This window comes from Perognathus longimembris, chromosome 7 (assembly GCF_023159225.1).
Source record: "Perognathus longimembris pacificus isolate PPM17 chromosome 7, ASM2315922v1, whole genome shotgun sequence".
Lineage (NCBI taxonomy): Eukaryota > Metazoa > Chordata > Mammalia > Rodentia > Heteromyidae > Perognathus > Perognathus longimembris.
The window spans coordinates 35,537,234-35,550,107 of record NC_063167.1 but is presented as its reverse complement, the minus strand read 5'-3'; the positions used below and the strand labels follow the sequence as shown (position 1 = coordinate 35,550,107).

The 12,874-nt window shown below is 44.8% G+C and overlaps 1 protein-coding gene across 1 annotated transcript; it reads left to right on the top strand.

Annotated features, from left to right (window-relative positions):
* The first annotated feature begins 467 nt into the window (after positions 1-467).
* LOC125355678 (phosphate carrier protein, mitochondrial-like) lies at positions 468-1,499 on the top strand. Its single transcript, XM_048352118.1, has one exon. It carries the CDS (start codon positions 468-470, stop codon positions 1,497-1,499), a length of 1,032 nt encoding a protein of 343 aa, XP_048208075.1.
* The last annotated feature ends 11,375 nt before the right edge of the window (positions 1,500-12,874 follow it).

Genomic DNA, 12,874 nt, shown 5'->3' with positions numbered 1-12,874 from the left:
AGATCACAATATGTCTCCTCCTGTTTATAGTTATTGACCTTATTTTATTAACATCCTTATGGAACCTGAAGCAGCCAAGCTGGACGAAAGCCACTTGGGTATAAAAAGTTCTACACCTTGCTCTAGGTGCAAACTGGAGAGCCTGACCACTGGTTCAGGAGTGCTGGCAGGAAGGAGTCTCCCTGGCAGGCAGGAAAGGGCGGCCCTAGTGGGAGGGATGGATGGGCCTAGAGGGAAGGAGCGGTCCTGGCAGGAGGGGGCGGTTCCTGAGGGAAGGATTGGTCCCTGAGGAAAGGGGCGGTCCTTGAGGGATCTGTCCCTCGCTGGATTGGCTACACGATCCACGCAGCCGGAATGCGCAGGCGCAGGTGTTCTCTCTCCAGGACGGTTGGGCCGGCGGACTCGTGGGGGAAGAGCACGACACCTCGCTCGCCTGGACGGGAGGAAGCCTCCTTCCTGAAGGAAGTATGTGCCTGGACAGGGTGGCCGTAGGTGACGCCCGCGGTGGCCGGGCCCCGCAGGCAGGAAGCACGGGCCGGGGCAGCAGGGGCCAGCCGTGGGCAGCCGTGTCCCCCGAGGAGGAGTACAGGGTCAAGTATGGCTCCCCGGAGTACCTGCTGCTGTGCGGCCTGGGCGGGATGCTGAGCTGCGGGGTGACGCACACGGCCATCGTGCCCCTGGACCTGGTCAAGTGTCGCATGCAGGTGGACCCGGCCAAGTACAAGGGCATTATCAGCGGCTTCAGCGTGGCGGTGCAAGAGGACGGGCTGCGGGGCCTGGCCCGCGGTTGGGCCCCCACCCTCTTCGGGTACTCCATGCAGGGCTTCTTCAAGTTCGGCTTCTACGAGGTCTTCAAGATCCAGTACGCACGGCTACTGGGCGAGGAGCGGGCCTACGAGTGGAGGACCGGCTTGTACCTGGCCGCCTCGGCCACCGCCGAGTTCTTCGCCGACATGGCCCTGGCACCCATGGAGGCGGTGAAGGTGCGCGTGCAGACGCAGCCGGGCTTCGCCGGCACGCTGCGGGAAGCGGCGCCCAAGATGTACGGCGAGGAGGGGCTGTGGGCCTTCTACAAGGGCGTGGCGCCGCTGTGGATGCGGCAGATCCCCTACACCATGATGAAGTTCGCCTGCTTCGAGCGCACCGTCGAGGCCCTCTACAAGTATGTGATACCCAAGCCGCAGAGCCAGTGCACCAAGGCCGAGCAGCTGGGCATCACCTTCGTGGCCGGCTACATCGCGGGCATCTTCTGCGCCGTGGTGTCTCACCCAGCCGACTCGGTGGTGTCGGTGCTGAACAAGGAGAAGGGCAGCACGGCGCTGGACGTCCTCCGGAGACTGGGCCCCGTGGGTGTGTGGAAGGGCCTTTTCGCCCGCATCATCATGATCGGCACCCTCACTGCCCTGCAGTGGTTCATCTACGACTCGGTCAAAGTGTATCTCAAGCTGCCTCGTCCTCCCGTGGTTCAAGCGCCCCCATCCCTGGATAAGAAGAAGTAGGGCGTGGATCTGGGGACTTCTGATCCCATGGGGGGAGGGGAGAGGGGGGTGGTCCAGACGTCCACCGAGGAGGGGGTCTGACGGGCGGCTAATGTGTAAAACGTTAAGGCGCTCAGGGGAAGAGGCATCATACGCAGTCGGAATGCGCTTTTAAAGGACTGATTGCTTCGTTTTGGCAGCCCAGGGGGACTGCAAACGTTTCATTTGGGGGTTGTGAGGGGGGAGGGGGGGAGGTTGAAGCATTATCTCTGGAGGGGTTGGGGGTGGTAGTGGTTGCTTTAGCTGGATAGCTTTTCACAAGTCAAAGGGGAAAAAAAAATCCTCCCAGGAAGCAGTGTTAGGAGATTTAGCGTGCCTAGATAAATCTCTTTGAGTCACCATTTTGGGGACTTTGTGCAGGGTAACTGCCGCATACCTACAACTCTGAGATGGGAACAAAGCGAGGTTCTGGCCCATGGTGTTGGTCTCAATAGAGGCCAGTACCTAGTGAATAGATGAAGGCCTCATTGAATGGCTCTTGTTCCTGTCCATCCAGGTTAAAAAAAAACCACACCTAGTGAAAGTAAAATTTGCCTTTACGTTGTCTGATAGCTTAGAATGCATTCACTGCTTTGAGAGCCACTAGAAGGTCTGTATTTTCTCATTTTTCTTTGTCCCATCTCTTCCTGATGTTGCTGATTAGGCCTAGCTCTCTCCAGGAAGCGCTAAAATTGGATCAATCTGGAGAGCCAAAATGAGATGAAGGGCAGGCTCTGGGAATAAATATGTAAAGAAAAGCCTCTGTTCTCCAAAGATTTCTTTTGTATAACTCAGCTTTCAACAGCCATACATCCAAAGAAGACAGTGCCACCCCAACATTAAAGAAAAAGACCCTACAAATTCCTATGATTTTTTGTTGAATATTAAAAAACGGTTTTGGTGACTTTGGAAGGAAAATCTTACTTGAAATGAAATAAATACTATTCACTTAATTTGGTAGATGTTTCAGTGATCTTTACACTAGTGGAAATTCATAAAATTTATTCGAGTTCTGAAGCAATTCTCTATAGCTTCACATTCCTAGGGAAATTATAAAAATCAATGGCAGTCCATGAATTAGAGATGTTTGGAAAAGGTGAATACAAAATAAACCTCAGGCATATCCTGGAAATTCATCCAGGGATAGAGTTAGGATTGTGAGGTGGTGGAAAAAATACCAAATTGTTATTGGTTGCCTTGTATTAAATTAGACTACAAACTTCAAATATGTTCACATTTTAACTTTGATAGTAAAATGTTTTTTAAGTGTCATGGTTTAAATATATGTAAGCTGTTTAGATAATACAGACTTCCACGTCAGAATTTGTGAATGAGTTAAAATGAAGCTTATTTATATTTAGTGCTTCTGTATTGCTTAGTCCTTTTGTATGAAGAAGGATTATCATTGGTCAGTAAAGCACATGAACTTTCCTTAGGAATTTAGTGTGCACATTTGTTGACAAGAAAAGTTCTCAGTGAAGGACAATGCTAAATTTAAGGGAACTTGATATAGATTTTTGTCTAGTGTTGGCTTGTAAACTATTTTTAGGAAGTTTTTATAGTTATTTTATACACCTTTTATCAAATAATTCATGTTTTCTACTTTCCTACTGATCTATGTTGTAATTACTTTTTATGTCATTAATTTTTTATTTTGTAGGAAGTTTCTTGAGTCCACAGTTTACTGAAATACGTTCTAGTAGTAATATAACTCAAGAAACAGCTCTGAAATCCATGGATTTCACAAATAAAAGATGATTTGTTCTGGTCTGTGATACTTCATGGTTATTCTGTTGATAACAGCAGATAATTTTGTGGCATACATTGTTTATGTTTAGAAAAACATAATCTAAGGAGAACTGTACAGAATAATTCTGACTGTCATGAATGTGGTCAGGAGATAGTTTACTTAATTTGTGTCCACAGTTTTCGTATTCAGTCTTGTGTATTTCTATTCACAATGTTTTAATTGGTGGTTTATGCATGTCTATTTAAATAAGATCCTGGATAGCTGACAATCCAGAATAAAGTGCAATCTAAAGACAACATCAGTTTGGATTCTTTTTTTTTTTTCAGTTTGGATTCTTAAGGATTTTTTCCTAGTTAGTATTCATTTAAAATAATATAAACTTCTTTTCAATGTTTTGCCTTGCCTGTGTGAAGACCAGAATGTGAAACCCCAAAATATGAAGGATTTTGAGCTGAAGACAAGCAGCAGCATGAGCATTCAAGAGATCTTTTTACTGTCCCTGGATTTTCCAACCAACAGCAGAGCATAAATTTAGAAAGACAAGAGGTTACCTTCCTCCCCTTCCACCAGAGAGAACAAAGGTTATCCAGCAAAAGCAGCTTGAGGACCGGATTGGCTTGGAGATGGTATGTGAGGTATCTGTCTTACTATGCTTTCTTAAGTAGCCTCATCCCCACTCCCACCCCACCCCCTTTCCAGTGGCTTCCTCCAAAGTCTCAAAGTCCTTTTCCTGGATTTTCTCTAAAATTTGTCATTCTTGGTTGAAGATCTATATAAGCTGGCATTCAAAGTCATTTCTCAAAAAGCCATTCCTCCTCTGGCTTCCCATGTATATGTGAAATATACATGTTAAACTTATTTATTTTCCTCAATTTTTTTGATAAGTTCATTTCAACTAAAAATGTACAGGGTTTTCTTCCTCTGCAGTGGTAATTGACACATTCTGAAGTCATGACACTAGAATTACAAAAGCTATTACATTTATCTAGTTTTGTTCAGCATTTTATATTTGTTTCCACACATAATCTCAATTTTTTGCACTACTCCATTTTACATATAAAAACAGACTCTGATGCTAGAACTTGTTCAAAACCATAGCTAATAAGTGATACAGCCAGAATCAGAGTCTGCATTTTCTTCATTACTCCATCTCAACAACTGGATATAACCAATGACTATCCTTTCCATAAATTATAGTATCTTAAAATTGTTTCTGACTTTATACCAGTGGATTTTGTAATGTGTCCCAACTGAAAAATGTATACCATCAATTCTTAGAAGTAACCAAACTAGTAAGTAATAATATTAGCATTTAAGATACCTTACACACTATGTCAATGTCTCAGTCTTAACTTGAAGGGACTGATCACAAACACAGTGTGTGTGTGTGTGTGTGCGTGTGTGTGTGCGTGCAATAAGAGTTTTTATTCTATCACATACTCTTATTTTCTCCTTCTAATCTTCAGTTCCTACTGCTAAGGAAGCTGGCTCAGGCTATTCATCTTTCCCCAGGTGGTGATTAAAGTCTCTTTGGCAAGTATATGAAACTAATTGCATGACAGAGATCTGTAATTTCATCCATGGATCAGTCCTTTGAGAAATGAATAAAGGGAATAGGTAAAAATCTTGAAAAACAAAGGCCAAATTTACATATTAACACTACATGATAAGGATTAGAAAAAAATCAAAGTATTAATGTATTTTTTTCTTGTTGTACAAATGTATCTTTAGAAAGTATTTCTTCTGAGCTTTTCTCAAAGATGAGAATCATCACTGGCATCAGAAAGATCACATTTTGCATTCAGTTATTCTATTATGATTTGCTTAGGGTTTTTTGTTTGTTTGTTTGTTTGCCAGTCCTGGGCCTTGGACTCAGAGCCTGAGTACCGTCCCCAGCTTCTTTTTGCTCCAGGCTAGCACTCTGCCACTTGAACCACAGCACCACTTCTGGCCATTTTCCATATATGTGGTGCTGGGGAATTGAACCCAGGGCTTCATGTATATGAGGCAAGCACTCTTGCCACTAGGCCATATCCGCAGCCCCTGCTTAGGGTTTTTTTGTTGTTGATTTTTTTTCCTGCTGGACCTGGGGCTTGAACTCAGGACCTGGTTGCTGCCCCTGAGCCTCTTTGTGCTCAAATCTAGTGCTCTACCACTTGAGCCACAGTGCCACTTCTGGATTTTTCTGAGTAGTTTATTGGAGATAAGAGTCTCATGGGGGAGGAAGATGGCGCCGCCACAGTAGGGAGGCACCCCAATTCGCGAAGAGCGAGCTGGGAACTCCAGCACCCAACACCCCATCAAGAACCCAACAAAACCAACAGCCAGAAGCAGTGGAGAAACGCAGGAAACAAAAAGGAGCAAAAAAAGAAGAGCCTATAACCTGCACGGAGCCGGAGAATCTCCAGGGTACCCTCCCCCCACCAGCCGACCCTGGCCTGAACAGGGCCAGGCTGGGAAAGGGGCCCCGGCGAATGGCAGACCGACTGCCGAAAACCCACATCAGGAGTGCAGAGTCCAGACAGCAGGACTCCACGGACCCCAGGGAGAGTGCAGACCAAGACAGACGGCGGCGACGGGAAGTTCGGGACCGCACGGCCGGGATCAGACGTGAGTGGGGGGGGGGGGGGGGGGGGAGGAGCGGTGCAGAAGGGGAGAGCCGGGGACGCCACCACGACCTTTCACCACACCACAGCACTCCACCCCCAAAGGACCAACAGCGGCAAGCGGGACACACATACAATCCAGGACCAGTGAGTTCCCCATTGCCCCCTCCCCCAACAGGAGACCAGCTATCAGAGACCCAAACCCTACAAAGAAGCTAGATCAATCTCCCTCCCCCTCCCCACCCCGAGGGAACAAAGAACCCCCAAATCAGGCGGCAAGGTCCCATCAGGCTCTGGGAAGACACAGGAGCTAGCAGGGGAAGGGCGGAGCAGCGCCAAGGCAGCAGAGAAGCCTGAACCGGCTGCACCGGCCCCGCCACCTTCCCAACAGGGGCCTGGGGATGGCAGGCTTGCAAGCCCCACCCGAGGTGCCTGGGCCGCGCAGACTTTTTCAACTAAAGTCACAGGCTCTGGTGGGCAATACCAGCCCAGCAGGGACACCTGGGCCTGATCACATGCCCCTCCCCCTCACAGTGGAGGCGTAGTCTGAGGACGCTAACCCGCGCCCAGACACTTGATCCCACTGGGGCCCACACATACCACCCCACATACACAGCGGACTCGCGGGAGGGCGCAAGCACAACCCAACAACCCGGGGCTAATTCTGGTAGGCGTACCCTGCCCAGGTGTGCAGGGCCACAGTGGCAGTGCTCGCTATAGTAGGCGCATGTTGCCCAGGTGGGCAGGGCCCCCGGCGACAGCGCCCACTCTGATAGGCATACCCCGCTCAGGTGGGCGGGGCCACAGCAGCAGCGCCCGATCTGGTAGGCGCCCCCGCACAAGAGGGCAGAGCTCTCCAGCGGCCGTGCCCACTCAGTTTGGCACATTTCGCACAAGTGGGTGGGCCACTCAACAACACCAGCCCTGGAGCGGTCCACACAGGAGGGCGAACCGCCTGAGAGGTGAGCTCCTCTGAGCAAGATACAGAGTGGTATAAAGAACCAAAGAAGAGAAAAGCCTCCACGCCACGCTGAATCAGCGACCAGCAAACTCCCACCAGGGGCACGCTAGGGTCAGCACAACACTGCAGCAGGACAATGTCCCGCAGAGAAAGACACAGAACCTCCCGACTCCCAAGTGCAGTGAGGGTGACTACCTCAGCAACAACCGAGAAGGTCACATTCACCCATTGGGCAGCAAAGTTCAACAGCCAAACCCAAACCCAGAGCCAGGACACCAGGACACAAGGCTCCCACTGACAGACCAGCGGGAACCAGCACAAAGCCAAACCAGGGAAGCCACCCACAGATCTCCAGATGCGAAAATCACAAAGAAATATAACACAGTTCATCAAAGGGCAAGCCAACTCCCCAGCTCCAAAAAGCAGCACAACTGAAGATATGGAGAATAAAAAATCAACTGAGGCCATGTTAGCAGAAATGATGGAAAGCTTCAGAAACGAAATCAGAAAACAATTCCACGAGTTTAGAGTAGAAGTGTTGAAGGACATCCAGGAAGCCAAAAAAGAAATGGAAGCAAAAATGAATACAATGCAAACCTCTGTTAAAGAAGACCTTAATATCCTGAGAAGTGAAATGCATGAAAAAATAGATTTAAAATACAACTCTTTAAAGGAAGAAATTTCCATGATCAGAGCTGATCTGGCAACCATAAATAGCTCTCTGACATCCATAAACGCCGCAATTGAATCCACAGCACAAAGAATTGACCATATGGAATCCAGAATCTCTCTCTTGGACGATGATGCAGCTGATAAGAACCAGAAAATTACCACACTCCAAGAAACGGTGAAGCTTCAGGGCAGACTAATCCAGGAGCTAGTGGACAAAGACAAGAGATATAATCTGTGCATAATTGGAATAGAAGAAGGAGCCGAATAGCAGAGCCAGAGGGCTTCAACATATTTTCAATAAAATTATTGCAGAAAACTTCCCCAATCTCACAAGGGACCCCATCCAGGTAACCAAAGCTATAGGACACCTGGCAGGCCAGACCCCAGAAAAGCCACGCCAAGGCACATAATATTCAAGACTTCAGATCTCAAGAATAAAGAGCAAATTTTGAATGCAGCCAAAGCAAAGAAAGAAATTTACTACAATGGGAAGAGGATCCAAATAACAGCAGACCTCTCCACACAAACCTACCACGCACGAAGAGAGTGGAAGAACACCATCCAAGTTCTACAGGCCAACAACTGCCAACCCGGAATAAAATATCCAGCGAAGTTGGAGTTCATATTCCAGGGGAAAACCAGATCTTTCCATAGCAAAGAGGATCTAAAGGAGTATGTAAATAAAAAAAACCAGCCCTACAGTGAATTCTAAGAGGGGAACCCTACCTAACAGAAATCGTACAGGACACACAGACAGAAACAGAAAGAAACTACAATAGCCAGAGCCCAACAGAAAGAGAAGCTCACTAAAGACAAGAAAAAAAAGAGGAAAAACAGCCTAACAAGAAAATGGAAGGAGAAAAAACACTCTTATCCTTGATCTCTTTGAATATAAACGGTATAAACTCTCCGATAAAGAGGAGCAGACTGGCAGAATGGATCTGCAAACAAAAAGTTGCCATCTGTTGTCTACAAGAGACCCACCTTACAGCAAGGGACAAAAACAGGCTCGGAATGAAAGGATGGAGCAAGATCTTCCAAGCAAATGCCCCTACCAAAATGGCAGGTGTAGCCATCCTGATCTCAGACAAGCTGGACTTCTCATTAAAATCAACTCAAAAAGACAAAGAAGGTCACTACATTTTAATACAAGGAAAAATCCAGAATCAAGACATCACGGTGATAAATGTATACTCACCGAACAAAAGAGGCCCTACCTATGTCAAGCAAATTCTCACAGAACTACAGAACAAGATAGGCCCAAACACAATCATAATGGGAGACTTTAATACCCCACTCTCTCCAAGAGACAGATCCAACACCCAGAGGATCAGCAAGGGAGCTGAGGACCTAACACCATATCCCAAATGGATCTGACAGATCTATACAGAATCTTCCACCCCACAGAGACCCAGTACACCTTCTTCTCAGCAGCCCATGGATCATACTCCGAAATAGACCATGTCATAGCCCACACAAAGAACCTCAGCAAATACAAAAGTATTGACGTCATCCCATGTATTATATCGTATCACAGTGGATTAAAGGTAACCCTCAATAACAACGGTTACCACAGAGGCTATACACATTCTTGGAGGCTAAACCCCACACTGTTATCCAACACTTGGGCCACAGACCAAATTAAAGATGAAATCAACGAATTCATAAGCCAAAATGACAATGAAGATACATCACAAAGAAACCTATGGGACACAGCTAAGGCAGTACTAAGGGGCAAGATCATTGCCCTCAGCACTCACATTAAAAGAATGGAAGCAGAGCAGGTGAATAACCTCAAGATGAAACTAAAACAACTGGAGAAACAAGAAATGATCGAATCTAAAATGACTAGGAGGAGAGAGATCACAAAGATTAAAGAAGAGATAAATCTGATTGAAAATAGAAAGACCGTTCAACAAATAAATAAGACTAAAAGCTGGTTCTTTGAGAAAATAAATAAAATTGACAGACCCCTCGCAAGACTTACAAAAAAAAAAAAAAAAGAAGAAGAGACTCATATACGTAAAATCAGGGACTCCACTGGAAAAATTACAACAAGTACACACAATATTCAACAATCATAAGGAGCTATTTCCAGAACCTCTCCTCAGTAAAAAACAATAGTTTTACAGAAATGGATCAATTCTTAGAGAAGTATAAACTGCCCAAACTGAACCAAGAAGAAATAAATCAACCAAATAAACCAATAACTTACAGTGAGATACAGGGCATAATCAAGAACCTCCCAACAAAGAAAAGCCCAGGCCCAGATGGATTCGCCAACGAATTCTATAATACCTTTAGTGAGGAGCTAATACCAATACTCCTCAAACTCTTCCGTGAAATAGAAACAGAGGGAGAAATCCAAAACTCATTCTATGAAGCTAATATCATACTCATTCCCAAACCAGGCAAAGACCCAACAAAAAAAGAGAACTACAGACCAATATCACTAATGAACACAGACACAAAGCTCCTCAATAAAATATTAGCTAACAGGATCCAGAAACTGATCAAGAAAATTATACATTAATACCAAATAGGCTTCATCCCACAGTCACAAGGATGGTTCAACATCCGTAAATCAATCAATGTAATTCATCACATCAACAGAACTAAAATCAAGAATCACATTGTTATCTCAGTCGATGCCCAAAAAGCCTTTGACAAAATACAATATCCATACTTATTAAAAGCTCTGGAGAGAACAGGAATAGATGGAACATTCCTCAAAACAATAAAAGCCATATACAACAGACCAACTGCTAACATCATATTAAATGGAGAGAAACTTAAATCATTCCCCCTAAACTCAGGAACAAGACCAGGATGCCCACTCTCCCCACTTCTTTTCAACATAATGCTGGAATCCATAACATAATGCTGGAATAGCAATAAGGCAAGAGGAGGACATCAAAGGGATCCACATCAGCAAGAAAGAAATCAAGTTATCCCTATTCGCAGACGACATGGTCTTATATCTGAAGGACCCAAAAAACTCAGTCCCCAAACTCCTACACCTAATAAACCATTTTGGCAAAGTAGCAGGATACAAAATCAATCCATGAAAGTCAGCAGCTTTTCTGTACACCAGCACTGTACAAACAGGAAAGGAAATTATGGAAACAATTCCATTTACAGTAGCCAAAAAAAGAATAAAGTACCTAGGGATCAACCTAACCAAGGACGTGACGGACCCATTTAATGAGAAGTATAAAAATCTAATAAGGGAAATCAAAGAAGACACAGGAGATGGAAAGACCTCCCATGCTCATGGGTAGGCAGAATCAATATAGAGAAAATGGCCATATTGCCCAAATTGTTATAAAAATTCAATGCAATCCCTATCAAAATCCCAGTCACATTCTTCACTGAAATAGAGAAAGCAATCCATAAATTTATATGGAGCAGCAAAAGACCTAGAATAGCCAAAGCAATTCTAGGCAAAAAAAGCAATGCAGGAGGTATCACAATACCAGACTTCAAGCTCTACTACAGGGCCATCATAACAAAAACAGCCTGGTATTGGTATAAAAACAGACCAGAAGACCAATGGATTAGAATTGAAGATCCAGAAATAAAACCGCACTCTTACAGTCAGCTGATATTCGACAAAGGAGCTAAAGACATACAATGGAATAAACATAGCCTCTTCAACAACTGGTGCTGGGAGAACTGGGCAGCCATATGCAGAAAACTCAAAGTAGACCCAAGCCTATCACCATGCACCAAGATCAACTCAAAATGGATCAAGGACCTGATCATGGATCAGACCTGAATCCTTGAAACTTCTGAAGGACAGAGTAGGAAAGACACTAGAACTTATAGGCACAGGAAGGAACTTACTGAATATAGTCCCAGGGGCACAACAAATAGGGGAGAGACTCAACAAATGGGACTACTACAAATTAAAAAGTTTCTGCACAGCTAAGGACATAGCCACCAAAATAGAAAGACAGCCAACCATATGGGAAAGGATCTTTACCAGCACAGCAACAGACAAAGGCCTAATATCTGTCATCTACAGAGAACTCAAAAAACTAAGCCCCTCCAAGCCCAATAAACCAATTAGGAAATGGACAATGGAGCTAAAGAGAGACTTCATAAGAGAAGAAATAAAAGGGGTAAAGGAACATATGAGGAAATGTTCAACATCCTTGGTAGTAAAGGAAATGCAAATAAAAACAACCCTGAGATACCACCTCACTCCAGTTAGAATGGCCTATACTCTGAACGCAGGCAACAACAAATGCTGGAGGGGGTGTGGGGAAAGAGGAACCCTTCTCCATTGTTGGTGGGAGTGCAAATTAGTACAACCACTTTGGAGAACAGTATCGAGGTTTTTCAAAAAGCTCAATATAGACCTACCCTATGACCCAGCCATACCACTCCTAGGCATCTATCATGAACAGCAGGTCCCAAGATATCAAAAAGACATTTGTACTTCCATGTTTATCGCTGCACAATTCACAATAGCCAAAATATGGAAACAACCCAGATGCCCCTCCACAGATGAATGGATCCAAAAAATATGGTACCTATACACAATGGAATACTACATAGCGATTAGAAGTGGTGAAATATTGTTATTTGCAGGGAAATGGTCAGAACTTGAACAAATAATGTTGAGCATGACAAGCCTAGAACACAGAAAACAAAGGGGCATGATCTCCCTGATATATGACTGTTAAGAAGGGGTGACGGAGAGACAGTAGAGACCAGGTCTGTGAAACCAAAAACTGCTTGTCAAATGGTATTTCCCACAGGATTGGGACAGCAACCCAACATTATGTAACTAAAACCAAACAACTACTCAACATATAAAGGTCAAAAATTGACCTCTCAGTGGAATACAATAGCTCAAAAACTATGTAGGTACGTTCATATAAGACTACTGTCGACATATTGTCTAATATCGACATTACATTTAAAGCCCTAGGTGAATTTTCTTGGGCGTAGGCCACTTGGCTACTGTATATGTTCTTGGTACATTGTGTATTGTATATATGCCTACCTGACCTAGGGAAGGGAAAGAAAAACAGGGTGTAAGATATCACAAGAAATGTACACACTGCCCTACTATGTAACTGTACCCTTTTTGCACAACACCTTGTCAAAAAATTTGTGTTTAGTTAATAAATAAATTACAAAAAAAAAAAGAGTCTCATGAATTTTTTTTTTTTTTTTTGCCAGTCCTGGGGCTTCGACTCAGAGCCTGAGCACTGTCCCTGGCTTCTCTTTGCTCAAGGCTAGCACTCTGCCACTTGGACCACAGCGCCACCCCTGGCCTTTTCTATATATGTGGTGCTGGGGAATCGAACCCAGGGCTTTATGTATACGAGGCAAGCACTGCCTCTAGGCCATATTC

Bases quoted from the DNA above. Each gene is read 5' to 3' on its own strand.
- LOC125355678 (XM_048352118.1), top strand. From the start codon at position 468: ATGTGCCTGGACAGGGTGGCCGTAGGTGACGCCCGCGGTGGCCGGGCC.